This window comes from Syngnathus acus, chromosome 19 (assembly GCF_901709675.1).
Source record: "Syngnathus acus chromosome 19, fSynAcu1.2, whole genome shotgun sequence".
Classification (NCBI taxonomy): Eukaryota; Metazoa; Chordata; class Actinopteri; order Syngnathiformes; family Syngnathidae; genus Syngnathus; species Syngnathus acus.
Window position 1 is genome coordinate 5097023 of NC_051103.1, and position 15356 is coordinate 5112378.

A 15356-nucleotide genomic window follows, 5' to 3' on the forward strand; every position below is an offset into this window, starting at 1 on the left:
AATTTAATTTTAATTTTTTATATTATAGTAATTGGTTCGAGCATGCGCTTCAGAGTTCAACCGCAGGGGGGCGACAGAGCAATTCAAAACATCAGCGCACCCATTAATTGACATGGTTTTTGCAGTAGTATTACGTGTACGTGTATTTTTGACCCGCGGCATTGCAATAAAACAAAATAAAATAAAATAAATAAAATAAAACATCAATTAATATAGTTTAGTGTAATGTGTATGTGTATTTTTGCCTCGTAGCATGGCTCTTAAAGGGACGGTAAAGCTGGCCCAACACTGATAGAACTGTATTAAAAAATTATCTCACTACAAGTCAAACCTGAAAAAAAAACCTCTCATGGCACTTATGTGTATTAAAATATGTCACTACAACACCCCCTGGAAAAAAACTCAAGTGATTTAACCTATAAGCATTTGAAGTCATCTCGGATGTTTACTTCAAGATGTGAACGCCTCAACTGCTGTAAAGTGCAGTAATGATAAAATAAATGTTGTACTTCAGCAAATAAAAGCTGACTTTCATTTAATTGGCTTTAAGCAGAGTATTTGCATTGCATTACAAAGTTGTTTTTTTTAAATAATTTTGACTGCTCCTGATGGAGACACCACCTACTTGTGACGTCACGTGCGTGTATTAAACATGCGTGTGACCAGCTCGGTCCATTCATCCCCCACACATCTTGCGACTCATTTTGGCCCTTGTGGGGGGGTGGGAGAGAGAATGAATCCGCCGTGTGGGAGATGCTCCAAACCGGTTTACCCCACAGAGAAAATCAACTGCCTCGATAAGGTAAAAAATATATCTACACTTTGTTTTCCCCTTATGTGTTGTGATGCTCTATATCACTATTTTGCTGCAAAAGTGACAAACTTACATTTTAATTATTTAATTTATATTTAATTTGTTTCTTAACATTTACATAATTTTTCAATTTAATTTCATTATAGGATGTTTCATGTCGGATTTTGAGATGAAAAAGCAGATGCAATTAATGCTAAGGGCAAAAATGTTTGCTGTCAAGAGAATAATTTGAGGAAGTACTATAAACCAACATCTGTGCTTTTATTTTAAGGTAAATATTTATGTAGTTAGATAGAAAGAGACCAAAGGTGACGTGATCGGCAGAATTTGAATTGATGGGGGCTAAGTTTATGTTCCACTCAAAAAAGTCAAACAGAGGATTGTTTAGACAACGTGCAGGCCACTTCTGGAGTAAACAATTCATATTGTGTTTATTCTATTGACATTTACAGCCCACACAATTCCTGATGTTTTGCTTACCTTTACAATTGGCCGCAGGTTTCCCACCGTTTTGAATGAAAGGCCTGTAGAAGTTAAAAATTAGACAACAAAAACCAAATTGTGTTTGCATGTGTGTGTGTGTGTGTATAGTACTGGCACAAAGGTTGTTTCAGCTGTGAGGTGTGCAAGATGGCGCTGAGCATGAACAACTACAAAGGCTTCGACAAGCGGCCTTACTGCAGCATGTAAGTTTGAATTAACGACAACCTTCCTAAACATGTGAAGCTGTCATGAGATGCGTGTGATGCTCACCTCTTCCAAGGCACTACCCCAAAACATCCTTCACCATTGTGGCCGACACCCCCGAGAACCTGCGCCTCAAGCAGCAGAGCATGCTCAACAGCCAGGTAAGGCTAAAATTAAAAATACAATAGTTAGCAGCAATAATGAGAAGGGAGGGGGGGGGGGGTTGTTAAAATGTGCATCATAATCTTTTTTTTTTAATCTCTACCTGGTAAGAAGTGAGAAGCAGTAGCTGCCTCTTGTGTTTATGACCATAAAAGTCTCTGCAGAGCAGCACTGCTCTCTCACGACCTGCAAATATTCCTCATAGCCACAACATGACTCACATAAACAATCCAGCGAGTGCAATTATTTTTTCTGGCTTAGTTCAATCGCACATTTTTTTTTTTCGTGCACACACACACACACACATCACTTGATTATTTAAAGTTATTTCATTGCTCAATTGAAAGGATGTGTTCAAAAGACTGCAACTTGGAATTTTAGGCCCTCTACAAGGAGGAGTTTGAGAAGAACAAGGGCAAAGGTTTCAGCGTGGTGGTGGACACGCCGGAGATGCAGAGGCTGAAGAAGACGCAAGAGCAAATCAGTGATGTAAGAAATGCCCCGAGTTGAAGTGGATCAGTGAGTGCTTACACAAGTTACACCAGTCCTCCTCTGAAGTCCAAGAGGGGAGTATTTCAGTCGTTTTGCTGTGCACAAGTCGGCGGCCCTATATGGTCAAAACATCTCAGCTGTGGACACACAGTGAACATCCGCTCTCACACACACATTCCACACAAAACCAAGGCGTGCACACACACAGGAAGAGACCTTAAGCTGTGCACATCAAGATTTTTCCACCGATACTTCACTTGTATAGTTTATCTTCTAAATGGGGCAGACAGTTGATTTGTAATTGGATGGCAAGCGGACCAGTGTTCACTCAAATCATCTCAAGAATGTAAACAAATATATTATAAACACCCTCGAAAAAAAAAACTTTCAGCAAGATAATTTAAGTCTCTTAAAAAGGGAACATTCAAGTGCTCAGTAAGGCTTTGCCAGTTTTATTTTTTTTAAGCATGTAATATTGCCGACATTAGGAGAAATGAGAATTGGCGCCATCTTGTGTGCAGATCAAGTACCACGAAGACTTCGAGCGCAGCAAAGTACGAAATGACGCGCCGCCTCCAGAAAATAGGCAAGGTGACATGACAACTTTTGACTTTAAAATTAATTCACGTATTTTAAATATTAATTTGAGTAAATATCTCACGGGTCTTTATCCCTCTCTGAAGAGGAACCGACGAATCAGGGGAGGAACAGCATTGACGCACAGATGCGCTCTAGTCTTGTGGCGCCGTCTGGCGGAGAGGTGAGGACATTACACTTTATTTTTTTGGTTTTCCTCAATGTTTTTATGGCCACAGACACTACTCATAAGATTATTTACAATAAATCAAATAAACCAATTGCGATAAAAGCATTCATGCGCTTTTTCAAGTTCTTACTTGGGTCTCCACTCCAACACAGAAGCGCTACCAGGCCTTGTACAGCTACACGGCAGCGGAGGCGGACGAGGTCTCCCTGCAGGAGGGCGACCTCATCGGGGACGTGGAGTTCATCGATGCAGGATGGCTGTTTGGGAGCAACCAGCGCACTGGCCAGCGGGGAATGTTGCCCGCCAACTATGTGCGGCCTGTGTGATGACAAAGATTTTACAGCTTTGTTTTTACCCGGAACAGGACGTTTGAGCGTCACCGTCACAGCGCTTCTCCCAAATTTCTATGACGAGAAAAAACAGCATCAAAATTTGCTTTGACATATCAAAAATGTGACTATCAAATTCCAAGAACGACAGAGACTAATGTATAACAAAATTAATAACTTTATTCCAAAATACTCCTCAAAAATGTAGATAAAAATTCTATGAATAACTTTTACATTAAAACAAGACCTTTACTTACAAACTGGTGTTTTTTTGTGCATGTTAAATAGTAAAAAATCACCATGGTTTTCGAACCCTTGCAAACAAACGTTAGCAACTGGCTCGTGTCACTTAAAAAGAAGAAAAAAAAAAGAAAGACAGGGTTGATGGTCAAGAGGTTACAAGCGGCTTGGAGAAGAAAGAGATTCTCTTGACAATTTTGTCACGTAGCTTGGGCGGCAGCCTGCAAAGGTGTTGCGAGAACACCTCGGAGTTCCTTCCCAGGAAGTCCTCGCACAATCTGGAGGACAGAAGAGTGGCTTACTCAGCTAGCAAGTAAAGCTCATTAGCGCCGAAGCACGTGCGTGGGTGTTTATAAATAGCTAGGTAAAAACTTTCTTGAAAAGCATGACACACTCGTTGCTACCTGAAGAGCGAGTAGGGCTGCGTCTGGATCATCAGCACGTCACCGCTGTGAGTCTGCGACGGACAAGTCAGCACGATGATCTGCCGATGACATGTCACGTACACTACTGAGGTACAGGAAATTTGGGGAGGACCGACATTGTCTAAATTCAGGCCCAAAAAGAAGACTCGAGTGGTACCGACAGGAAGTGTTATCTAAATTTAGTTTCAGGGGCAACTAAAGGAAGCTCTAAGGTGGAGTCAGCAGTTCTAAACAAATTCGACTGTTTATTTCCAGGAAGTACACGTACCAAGATCCTAAATGGTGTTTGAAAAGGAGTTGGAAAAAGCAGGTTTGACCTTTGGATTTTTAAACTACTCAGTGACACATTAACATAAAGCTGCGCAAACATTCTTGGGATTCAAGAAAACTGTCGAAGCAATTTTCATTCCTTAAAACAAAACAAAACAACATCACCTACCGAATCCATTGTGATGGACAGGTTGCTGCTCCCTCCAAATATGATGACATCATTGTCACTCCCCAGACAGGCACTGTGACACACCCTGCACGAAGGAGAATGTCAGAAAGAACAGATTCGGAGTTAGACAACGCAGGAGATACGATATCACGGGTAAATTGTCACTCGCCAAACAGGAAGTGCAGCTTTGGGCTCACAATGCCGCCCCCCCCCCCCACCTCGCCCAGCCCTGGTGTTATGTGATGCAGCTACCTGGGCTTGTCACCATGCGGGTGAGTTATCTCCCGCCACTTTCTCGTCAGAGTATCGAACTGCCAGGCGTCATCTGGAATAAGAAAATCATAAGAAAAGCGGTTCCTGGACGTGACCTTTAACCTCACGCACGACACTTACTGCGCGTTTCCCCGTCTACGGCCAGACCACCGAATACAAAGAGGGTGTCGTCAGCGATGGGCGTCATGGTGTGCATCGAACGGCCCGACGGCATGCGGGATGACAAGGCCACACTGGAGAGCAAGGAGACAAATGAAGCAGATGTCCACACACACAGCAGACAAGTATGGACATTACATTTGTGTCCAGTTCCACACGTCCAGGTCCAAGCAGTACATGTCCAACTCGGGAGTTTCCTGAACCATATCGAAGGGGGGGTGAAATTTTGAAAACAGGAAGTCTTAAAATGATCACTCACCACGCCGCCACAGACGTAACCTTTGTTGCCCAACACGGCGCCGGCGTGGCAGCCTCGGGGGAGCGGCGGCATACCCTGGTCAGGAGAGAACCCAGTTGGACCACCATCAAACATCTCTGCATTTTTTTTATGAGACTACTGAAACTTTGAAGAGCCGAGTTTAACTGTGACAGTCTTTGAGCGTCAGGGTCAAGTGACTCCTGGCTAACCTTGGTCTCAGGAACGCTCCAGGTGCTGGTCAACGTGTCAAAAACGTCGACTTCGTTGTGCCAGCCCCAGCAGCGAAACGACACGTCACCGATGGTGAGCTACACAGGCGGATGAGAAGAAACATTTCAGCGCACCACTGACATGGATGAGATAAGGGGCTTTACCCAGGTCATCTCTTCGATGATGAAGTTTGTGGACGCCATGTTTCTCGCCTCCCGCAGCGTCTTGCATCCGTAGCCTCCAAAGTAGACCAACCTGAACCCAAGGCCAAAAAATAATAATAATTTCCTTTTTTTTTTCAAGCCAATTTGTCCACAATGGTCAAATTCGGGTCATTTCCGACCTGTCCCCGTGCACCCAGCAGCTGTGTTTGTTCCTCGGTGAGGGCGTCGTTCCTTTGGCTTCCATCACCTTCTTCCACGAGTAGCATTGTTGCGTGAGGTCCACGCTGAACATCTAAAAAAAAAAAAAATGCATTTCTATTATTTCCGTGGGGGATTGAATGGCTTTCTCCTATCTCACTTGATTGCTGTAAGTTTGGCCGTCGTATCCCGCAAAGATGTAGAGCGAGCCGTTGATGTAGGAGCCACAGAAGCCCATCAGGGGAGGGGGCGTTTCCCCGCCCATCTCTCGCCGCTGCCTGGTACAATCAAAGGAAGCAGCCATTAAAGTGGAGAATGTAATCAAACACTGCCACCATTTTTTTTTGTTTTGTTTATTTACCATGTGCCACTGTCCAAATCGCATAGCCAGATCTCATCACCGGGGAGCATGACGTCTTCGCTGCCGGAGGCCTTTAAAGACAAGTTGGAATGCATGACAGCCCGAAAAAAAAATGTTAGCGTGAAAGTTGAGTAACATTGTAACAAATCACGTGGACAAATCATGTCAAATTAATTGGTGATGTCAACTTATAGGATAATACCACATATAGGAGGAGATGTGTTTACCATTATAATAACATTGTTGGCAAGAAACGATGCTTTAAATAAGTGAAAATTCAATGCCGTTTAACTGTCTGAAATACTTGTGCTTTAAAAATCAAGGGGGGGGGGATTAATTAGTTTCATTTTAAGGTTGTTATACTAATACGGACGCTCAATCAAAATGAATTAATAAACAAGGATATTCTATTTAAATTAATGACGCATTTGTTTCTGGGTTAGTTTGTTTGTCTAAAGGACTTTTGAAGTTTTCTCCTACCTGGAAGCCCCCCCACACGTACAGCGTGTTGTTGCCGTGGATGAACGCAGTGTGGGTGCTCCTCTCCAGCTGTCTCGTCGACGCCGGTACGCCCGCCATCCCGCTTCCCTTAAAAAAATGTAAAACAAAAACGAAAAAGGGTAGCGAGTCTGGAGGAAATCTTGTAGATGATCCTGACACTGCTCCTTCCCTGTTGCTTGTCTCGTTCGTGCAGCTGTTTACCTGCACGTATCCTGCCTCTTTGCGCATGCGCACTTCCTCAGCTACATTTATGACTTTTTTTTTAATTGATCATTTCGGAGTTACACAGGTGACTCTGATCACGTGATTGGGTTCACAAATATATTATTTCAAATAATTAAAAATGGGAAATTATGTTACTCATACCCCGTTATATTAAAAGGTTGCGTATGCTTGCCCAGTACTAGAAAATAATTCTTTATTCTGTTTTTAAATAGCATATACAATTACAAAACACAGTAAAGGCATGTCTGAGCAGCTGACCTTTCAACTTCTTATGGAATGCTTCCAATTTTTGAGAAACAATGCAGCTTTGATACTATTCTTGTATATCAAGTTGTTGAAAAACAAGCAGATTATTGTTGGGGTGGCGGGTATAAAAATCTGACATTTAACATTGACACAAAGTTTCACAATGATAAATAATGAAACAATTTTATCCAAACAGAAGACGAAATAAGACGTTTATTTGACTTTTAGACATCAAAAACAAGCTGTTAAACAGACGTTGGCGAGTGTCCAGTCAACAGTCGGAGCTCAGTGCAAAGTGTGCAAAATTCTTGGACGACTTAATTCGCTAAATGTGAAAAGTCAGAAAAGTAGCCGGCATTGCACCAGACCAAAGAAAAGTCCCATTGGCGTACAAAGAAGGGGGGGAAAAAAGAAAGTATAAGGCACATTGGGACATGTTACTAATCTTGTTTTTTTGTGTAAACTGTTAACTTCTCATTTAAGACTAACAAATCACTGTGGCTGCTCAAGTCAATAAATTAGGATCAGTCCATCTGTCACTTTTACTCATCATAATAATTGCACTTGAGGTTAAATAATTTTTTTGCTCCTCTTCCAGAAGAAGAACAAGGGCGCCCTCTATTGGCTTCTTTTAGTCCTGCAGGTCTCTCTCCAGATACTTCCTCATTCGCAGGCAACGAGGACAACCCTGATCTGGCACTATGCAGGTCCGATGAAACACCGCCTTGCATTCCTTGCACCTGCGTCACACAAAAAGGTCATAGGTGAAGTCATTATTATGATGATAAGATGCGACGGGACATTACCTAGTGGTGCTGTCAAACTGGAAAGGGAAAATAATGTCGTCGCTGCGGCACATCTGGCAGATGAAGCCCCGCTGCGTACACAGGTTGCAGCTGAACACGTGGCTGCTGGCAAAATGGCACAGCGACGTCAGATAGAGGGTGTACTGGTTCTCAGCGATCTGGAGGAAAAAACATTTTATGTGATTCCAGTCCCCAATTTCGGGGAAAAGGTTCTCCGGGAGGACAAAATGTCTATCAGCGCACACCTCCCGCAGGTCCCTCACGCTGTACAGGCTGCTGGACTCCAGTAAGTAGGTTCGCTGCTCCATCCTAGTGGGAACGTGTACAAAATAACACCGTCACAAATCCTTATCAGCATTTTTGTTTGTTTGTACACACCTGGCTTGAAGCCTCTTGCAGGCTCCGCTGCGGCAGGTGAGCAGGTACTCGCCCAGTAGCCGCAGCCTCCGCCGCAGGTTGTGCACAAGAGCCATGGTCTCGGAGTGTGTCAGCAAGTCGGGGTTGAGTTGCTCCAGGTTGAGCAGAGGCTCCTGCTCCACCTGAGCCAGCACCCATTGCGCCCTCCTCGACACCTGGAAGCGCACGTGTTAAAGACAAAGAAAGAAACTTGGCCGAGGCGCACGCTGACCTCGCGTTTATTGAGGTCCCAGTTGTGCAGCATGCGCGAAGGGATGATGGTGGTGTCGCCCCGGTGACAGGAGTCACAGTAGTACTGGCCGGAGAACTCGCACAGGCGGGCTCGTCCCAGCGACGGGCCGATCTGCTGGGAGCAGCCTGGACAGACAACTCCGCGTGAGTAGAGTCCGTGCAGAGTTTGAGATGTTTACCTTTTGTGGTTACCTGCACATTTGAAGCTCTGTGTGTCCAGTCCATTTTGTGTGGGCACGGTGCACAAATGCACGAGGAGCGGGCCATCTTCTTTGAGTCTGTGCTGGACCAGTCTGTGCAGGTTTCCATCAAGGTTCTGGCCGACCGCAACCGCCTCCTCCCCGCTCTCCAAGTAGGAGTCCAGAGCCCCGCGGATCAGAGCCCTCCAGGAGCGTGCCTCCTCGGCGCTTTCCGCCCGCAGTCTAAGTGTCTCCCTGAGCGTTAGGAGTTTAAAAAAGTAGGGTCCGCCCAGCGCCACGTCGGGGACCACGTCCCGCACTTCCTGGATGGCGAAGGCCATCCGCAGCAACTTGCTTCCTTCTTGCACCCGGAAGCCTTTCAAGGCCTCCAGGGAGAGCGAGAAGACGAGAGGCACCCACGAGTGAGCGTCAGCGCTCGAGCAACAATACAGCACCGCTTCTTTGATAGCGTCCCTTTCCAAATCCGCCGTGCGAGTCCAGTTGAACTCCCGAGGGGGAGGGGGCGAGGCGCATCGCTCCGGGCTGCACGAGGCGGAGCACGGGAAGGAAACGCTGCCGACCTCGCCGCCGTTCTCACCGGGCATCTCCAGAATCTCCCACTGCTCCTCCACGTGGGACATGGGCCGGCACTTGTTGATCGCCTCCACGACGCGGTCCACCCAGTCCTCCGCCTCATCCCGGTTGGCAGCACGCAGGTAAAGACGCTTGCCGGGAAAAGCCAGCTCGAAGCGGCCGTCGGGCGAGGTCAGCCGGGCGTCCTCGCACCGCAGCAGGGAGCAGTTGTCGCAGCAGGTGCGCTCCTCTGCATTGAGGTAGAGGCAGAACTCCAAGGGGGACAGCTCGCAGTAGTGGTCTCGCCACATCCCCATGGCGCCACGGCGCTCCAGGTGACCCAGCTTCAGCAAGCCTCGGAAGGGGTTGGAGAGGCCTAGAAAAGCATGAGACAAGAAGCATGGAATGGAGGCGTGGCCTAGTGATTGACATCCGGAACAAGTGATTATTTAAAAATGAGTTTGGATTCTTAATTGTTAGTTATGATAGATGACATCACTTCCATTTCTGGACTACCTCAGAAGCTCGTCTGACTCACTTGGTCGACATGCGGAAAGACAAGATGGAAAGCGATTGCTGGAGGGCAAGCACCCGCTCTGGTATCTCATGAGGTCACCGCAATCAGGGAGATTTAATTACCTATTTGACGGCGATGCACAACACTCGGTGGCAACTGCGAGCCTTCGGGAGGAGCAGGAAGAGGAGCAAGAGGAGGAGGCGGCGACGGTGGCGCCTCGCAGTCCGGCTCTGATTCCACACGGGGCTTGTAGATGTCTTCGTCGGAGATCCAGGAGCGAGAATGCTGAAATGAAAAGGGGGGGAAAAAAAAAAGTTAAGGTGTGTCATGTGATTACAAAAAATGACAAAAAAAAAAATATATTTTTGTTCTGTGATGGATCCAGCTAAAAGTCACAAATGTTCTGAGCTGCGCACATACCGTGAGCGAGTCTGATGACACCTCCAAGCAGAGGACGTTCTCGACTCCTTTCTCTCCGCGGTCCAGCTCGGCCTTTTCTGGGACCGCCGGGGCGGCAGGCTGCATACGGTCAACATGATTCCGGCGGGGCGATGGCGGGTCAGCGAGGGGCGGGGCCGGCGGCTCTACGTCGGAGAGAGCGGAACTGGGCGGCTGGTCGCTGTCGGAGAAGTGGTCGGCGCCGGAGCTGGAGACATAGGAGTCCTCACGCATGGAATCCTGACTGGAGTTTTCCTGCTGCTTGGGTGGCGACCTGAAGAGACCATCGTTTTACTACTTTTCATGCCTGCGAGTATGAATCCAAGTTTGCCAGGAAAATGTATTTATTTCTTTTCTAATGTAACATGCTTTGGCTGCTTTAGTCAATGACATGCTTACGCTTTCAAGGGTGCTTTGGTGATGTCACAAGAAGACCACTGCTCGCTGGCGGGGCTTCGGTGCTCCTGCCCCTGGAGAAGGCTGTCCGAGCTCGAGCTGGAGGAGAGCTGCGAAGAGCCTGCGGTGTCCAGGCTCAACGTGGACGAGTTGAGCGCTCCGGTGCCACCACGAGACCCTCGAGAAGCCCACAAGAGCGGCGGCCCCGTGTCAGTTGATCCCGACGATTCCGACAGCGTATCCCATGAGTCTTTGCACGCCACCCCGTTGAGGGGCGCTTCCGGAGAGTCGGCCGGGGACGGGGCGCAGAGTCCGGCGAGGCTGAGTGGCGTGGTGGTCCACTGATTGAGGACGGCCGACTTGTACGAGAGGTTGAAGGTGAGCGAGGCCAGGCCCTGCAGGTAGCTAAGCAGCACCTCGCGTTCCTCGCTGTTGAGCAGCAGGGCGCCGGGCTGATAGTGCGCTCGCAGCGTGGCACTCTCCCGGAACAGCGACAGTAGGTAGCATTCCAGCAGACCGTGATTGAGGGCCAGACGAAGCCATGCTCGGCAACGTCCCACGTCCGTACCCACGAAGTTGATCTTCTCCAGCTCTGTGATCACATCACTGCAGATGGGGGCGGGCGGGTTATCTTAAATAATCACCCCGTCCAAAATAAACAAAGGTGCTGGTGGTGGACTCACCGATGGGTGACGGTCTTAAGGAGATTCCAGAAGAAGGGCTGCGGGAGGGGTCCGCTCTCTCCTTTCCTGGCCTCCCAGCGGACGTACTTGCTCTTGATGCCGTGGACGAAGATGGCCTCCAGCGCGCAGCACAGCAGGTTGGCATCGCCGTCCTCACTGGTGACCACCGAGTCCGATGTCACGTAGCGCCTCTGCAGGGATTTGAGCGACAGCGCTAGCTTCTCCTTGATCTGCAAAACAGGAAGCGACATGACTACCACTTCCTCCTTTAGTTCTATTTAAAATAAACTGATGAATAACTTTTGGCGCGCCGAGATGTCGTGCAGCCAAAAGTGCTGATCAAAACCACACAGATTTCCTGGAGTGGGATCAATGGCCTTACATTAAAGGCTTAAGTCACGTGATGCCAAGAAAGACGTGAACACGTGATTAATGATCAAGGCAACTCCGATGGTCATTCCTGCCTCTTTAACACAGATTACCTGTTAATCTAATTCCAGTGACACTAATAATAGAACAGGAAGACAGGATAGCCTACCACCATTTTGTCGTTATTTTCAAAATTGACACTAAGACTTACCTGTTTGACATGCTTAGCTTCTTGCGGCGCGTCAGGCGTCTGCGTGGCTAACATGGCACCGTCTCCAAGATTCTATAACCGCATGGCATGCTGCAAAGGAATCACAAGGAGAAAGATTACGAGACACTAGCGTGACATGTGATTAACCAACTTTAGCTTCTCCTTCCTCACTGCCATTGAGCGACCTTTTCCATCATGAGTCAGATTTTGGAAGTGCTTTAAACCCTCCCAGAACATCAATAATCCAGGTAATTACAATTGTACAAAAGTGAAGATTTGGGATCTAAGTCAAAAGATGATTATGAGAGAAAGTTCTAGATGTGTGCAACAACTAAGAGCAGAGCACCACTTTTAAGGTGAGCAAAGGTATTGGAATTAAATGAAGTAAATGTGTCAGGAAAACCGCTTTATTGCAACAATAAAAACATAAATAATGCCCAGTCATGTGACTGAGTTCACAACTTCACATGATCTCGTCTGGATAAGACCAATCAAAAAGCACAATGATTGGACAATTTACAAAGAGTTTCACAAACAAACTCGTTTAAACTCTTAATCAGTGTCTACTTCCCGTGTCGTCTAGTAGAATTTAATTCTCGTTTTCGCCCCTAACGAAACTCTCGTTAAAAATGAAGAATTTAAACGAGCCGAGTAGCTACATGTCATAGTTAGCTTAGCCGGGTCCTCACCGAGATGCAGGTTTGACTTTCCATTTAGATCAAAAGGAAGCCAAAAAGTATAAACCAGGTAGGAGGATGTCGGGTCAAGTCAGTCCGTGCATGTTTCTGCCATCGCGCCACGCCCTAAAACTTTTTTTTTAAGAAAGTAACGAAATGAACACCGCCAGCTGAGGTTTGTTTACTCTCGACGGGAGCGAAGTGTACGGGCGAGCAGAGAGGTGCATCACGGGAAAAAGACCGTGTCCACAAGAGGGCGCTAATTCCCCTTCTACAATGCACTTGTCACTGTCCTGCGGGTGCATATCACAATTTGCAAAATTGAGAAAACGTCGATACAAATGCTGTAGGGAGCAATAAAAAGACACAATATGAAAGAATAATCTTATGAAGGTATTGTGTGTAAACAACACAAATGACCTTACGACCCCAGTGCCCTTCCATGGTGACCTGTACGAGCGAGCGGCCAATGCTTCAATAAGTCTTTGAAACATTCGACATGCCATACTTATCAAGTTACTATTTGTTGTATATTCAGACGAAGAGAAAGAAGAAACGCTGGAACAAAAAACTGGAGCTTTATTTCAAGAAACTTTCAAGTGAGGTCCTAATGCAAAATGTTAGTTTATCTATAGTAAATCAATATGTTTATGCAAATACTAAAAACTAAGTAGTTGTCGTACAATGTCTGCAGAAGAACAGCCCGGAGGCCTGGGAGAAGATAGATGAGAAGCTATAATGCACTGTGAATTTACATTTGGATTTAAAGCAAATATTTTTGAGTATAATAAAATGTCATTGTATTTCTTTGACTGATAGCACGCACACAACAATCACCGTGACGTCACTCCCACGGGGCCTCGGCGCCGTCATCCGCGGAGGCGTAAACAGTCAGTTCCTCGTACAAATCCCCTCCTTCGCACGCCTCGATGGTCAGGCCCTGCACGCGAACAAACATGCATTGCATTACATTGTAACTTTTGTTTTTAAGTTTGTCACCTAACTCACCTCGTAGATGTGTTCGATTTCGGGCTCCTCGTAGATGTGCTCTTTAGTTTTCAACTAATCACAAAAAAAAAGGCAATTCAAAAGGGTTGATTTTTTTAAAACACACTTTTAATACCCCCAAATTATCCAATGAGGAGCAGCCAACTAGTGACCTGTGCTCATTTCTTTTTTGTCTTCTCACCATTTTGCCATTACGGCGAAGTAAAAGCGCCACGACGACGGCCAGCATCAGGCCCTGAACGACCATAAGGGCGTCTTTCATGTTGCTTCGACGTACTGCCTGTGCTCGGTTGATGGGCCCTGTCATGAAAAAAAAAAAGTTACACGTAAACTGGTGATGTTATAGCATTAAAGGTAGACATTATTTCAACTTACTGGCAACTTGCAGCTGAGTGCCGCTCCCCCACGTCTTGTTGATGCGACAGAAGTAGACCCCGCTGTCCTCGAAGCTCAAATCGTGGAGGATGAGGAAGGCGTTGAGTGTGAGGTCTTTATCACGAGTCATAGCGTCTTCGAGCAGGCGCCATTGAGCGACTTCTTGGTCATGGCGGTCCGCCTTGTACCAATGCACCTCGGCCGGCAGGTGCTGGTGGGATGAGGCGCAGTAGACGGTGACGTAGCGGCCGGGCCTGACGCCGTAGAAGCGCGGCTTCTGGGTGATGGCGAGCTCGCGGAAAACAGCGGCTGAGAGGACCAAAGTCAAAACATTAAAGTCCACTTTTTGCAACCAATAAAACACAAAAACACAAGATATAAAGAATACTAGTAGACCAACTTCCTCTTTCCTCCAGATGTCCAGGAAGTGAAGCGAGTCCCCCAAAATAACACACAAAAACAAAATAATTAAGATTTATTTTACCTGACACGTGGAGCAGCGTTAACGCGCACAGTCCATAAAGAAACCAGATCATGACGGCCATGCAAAGACACAAAAAGCATTCATCAAAATGTTGGTGGTGTGCAGTCATGAAGAGAAGAGCAGAGGAGGAGAGACAAAGAGGGCGGAGCTGCAAGCTCCCAAAAGTCAAATGACGCATTAAGGCATTAAAAAAAAGGACTGTATTGGGGAAAAAAAAGGGAGATTGCTGTTACATTAAGGAAACGAGCCAGTAAATGCCACAGGTTCCTTCCAGGAATTGCTCCAGGTAAAAAGACGTTTTTCCTTTGTTATGGCGGCCACTAGATGGCGCCCTTTAGACATCCCCAAACAGGAAAACACTTTCCTCTTTAATTCAGATTTTACAGTCACAAATAAGACCCAATTCAGACGGTACAACACACATGCATCTCCACTGCTTCCCAAATGTAAACAAAGTTTGAGTCAGCATTAAAATAGGCTGGTCAAAGTTACCGACGGTAAATAACACAAAAATGATTTCTTCCCCTTAAAAGGACACACTAGTTTTGAACAACACATCTGCGTATGTGTAGGTAATATTTAAAATAAGACCTTTTCAATTAAGACAGTTAGTGGAAAAAAAAACTTTTGAGAGTCACCGCAGCATCAACGTGAGGCCAAAAGCGACTTGAAGAGTTGACCTATTAATAATATGATTAATATCATATGGACATGTAAACATGAGTCCTGTCCTTTCGAAGGCCCCCTGGCACGACAACAGGAAGTAGACAAAAACATCTATCTATCACACGCGCTGATGGGCGAAGTTCGCTTTTAGACGCTCATCATCCCCATTGGCTGCAACTGGACCTGGACAGGCCCAAAAATAAACGTAGTGCAAGATTCGAGCGGCTCTCGCTACATGTTAGCCGCTGCTAATGAGCCGCGATGTTCAACTTTGACCATTTTTTTTTTGTCTGTGTGCAACTTCAGGTTAATAAACGTCTGCTGCCACAGTGCGTTGAAAGAATCCAAAGTTTGATTCGGAGACTCCCAAAAGTCA

General features: G+C 46.4%; 4 protein-coding genes across 4 annotated transcripts; 1 reads left to right on the top strand and 3 right to left on the bottom strand.

Moving 5' to 3' along the window:
* The first annotated feature begins 644 nt into the window (after positions 1-644).
* Positions 645-3510, top strand: LOC119138033 (LIM and SH3 domain protein 1-like). Its single transcript, XM_037277712.1, has 7 exons — positions 645-802; positions 1406-1500; positions 1578-1662; positions 2045-2152; positions 2677-2746; positions 2839-2915; positions 3074-3510. Exons 1-7 carry the CDS (start codon positions 653-655, stop codon positions 3245-3247), a joined length of 759 nt encoding a protein of 252 aa, XP_037133607.1. The 5' UTR covers positions 645-652; the 3' UTR covers positions 3248-3510.
* On the bottom strand, positions 3413-6698 carry LOC119138032 (kelch domain-containing protein 1-like). The gene is made up of 13 exons (XM_037277711.1): positions 6459-6698; positions 5979-6049; positions 5778-5895; positions 5599-5711; positions 5420-5510; positions 5255-5353; positions 5046-5120; positions 4925-4983; positions 4748-4860; positions 4607-4679; positions 4355-4439; positions 3895-3974; positions 3413-3768 (listed from the first exon to the last, which is right to left on the bottom strand). Exons 1-13 carry the CDS (start codon positions 6555-6557, stop codon positions 3639-3641), a joined length of 1206 nt encoding a protein of 401 aa, XP_037133606.1. The 5' UTR covers positions 6558-6698; the 3' UTR covers positions 3413-3638.
* A 434-nt stretch (positions 6699-7132) lies between these two features.
* Positions 7133-12670, bottom strand: plekhm1 (pleckstrin homology domain containing, family M (with RUN domain) member 1). The gene is made up of 12 exons (XM_037277383.1): positions 12460-12670; positions 11771-11860; positions 11191-11420; positions 10511-11113; positions 10094-10385; positions 9796-9958; positions 8597-9532; positions 8385-8530; positions 8135-8328; positions 8002-8065; positions 7757-7914; positions 7133-7690 (listed from the first exon to the last, which is right to left on the bottom strand). Exons 2-12 carry the CDS (start codon positions 11822-11824, stop codon positions 7582-7584), a joined length of 2949 nt encoding a protein of 982 aa, XP_037133278.1. The 5' UTR covers positions 11825-11860; positions 12460-12670; the 3' UTR covers positions 7133-7581.
* Positions 12671-13001: 331 nt separating this feature from the next.
* Positions 13002-15255, bottom strand: cd79b (CD79b molecule, immunoglobulin-associated beta). Its single transcript, XM_037277385.1, has 5 exons — positions 14315-15255; positions 13831-14139; positions 13637-13755; positions 13456-13509; positions 13002-13387 (listed from the first exon to the last, which is right to left on the bottom strand). The coding sequence occupies exons 1-5, from the start codon at positions 14490-14492 to the stop codon at positions 13292-13294; spliced, it is 756 nt and encodes a 251-aa protein (XP_037133280.1). The 5' UTR covers positions 14493-15255; the 3' UTR covers positions 13002-13291.
* Between the last annotated feature and the right edge of the window lie 101 nt (positions 15256-15356).

Coding starts and splice junctions, on each gene's coding strand:
- LOC119138032 (XM_037277711.1), bottom strand. CDS start 6,557: ATGGCGGGCGTACCGGCGTCGACGAGACAGCTGGAGAGGAGCACCCAC. Junction 4,680..4,747: donor CGTAGACGGGGAAACGCGCA/GTAAGTGTCGTG, acceptor TTCTTATTCCAG/ATGACGCCTGGCAGTTCGAT. Junction 3,975..4,354: donor TGTCCATCACAATGGATTCG/GTAGGTGATGTT, acceptor TGTCATCGGCAG/ATCATCGTGCTGACTTGTCC.
- plekhm1 (XM_037277383.1), bottom strand. CDS start 11,824: ATGTTAGCCACGCAGACGCCTGACGCGCCGCAAGAAGCTAAGCATGTC. Junction 8,066..8,134: donor TGCAAGAGGCTTCAAGCCAG/GTGTGTACAAAC, acceptor CGTTCCCACTAG/GATGGAGCAGCGAACCTACT. Junction 7,915..8,001: donor GCGTGAGGGACCTGCGGGAG/GTGTGCGCTGAT, acceptor TTTTTCCTCCAG/ATCGCTGAGAACCAGTACAC.
- LOC119138033 (XM_037277712.1), top strand. CDS start 653: ATGCGTGTGACCAGCTCGGTCCATTCATCCCCCACACATCTTGCGACT. Junction 1,501..1,577: donor AAGCGGCCTTACTGCAGCAT/GTAAGTTTGAAT, acceptor ACCTCTTCCAAG/GCACTACCCCAAAACATCCT. Junction 2,153..2,676: donor CGCAAGAGCAAATCAGTGAT/GTAAGAAATGCC, acceptor TCTTGTGTGCAG/ATCAAGTACCACGAAGACTT.
- cd79b (XM_037277385.1), bottom strand. CDS start 14,492: ATGCGTCATTTGACTTTTGGGAGCTTGCAGCTCCGCCCTCTTTGTCTC. Junction 13,756..13,830: donor CACTCAGCTGCAAGTTGCCA/GTAAGTTGAAAT, acceptor TTTTCATGACAG/GGCCCATCAACCGAGCACAG. Junction 13,388..13,455: donor AAATCGAACACATCTACGAG/GTGAGTTAGGTG, acceptor GTTCGCGTGCAG/GGCCTGACCATCGAGGCGTG.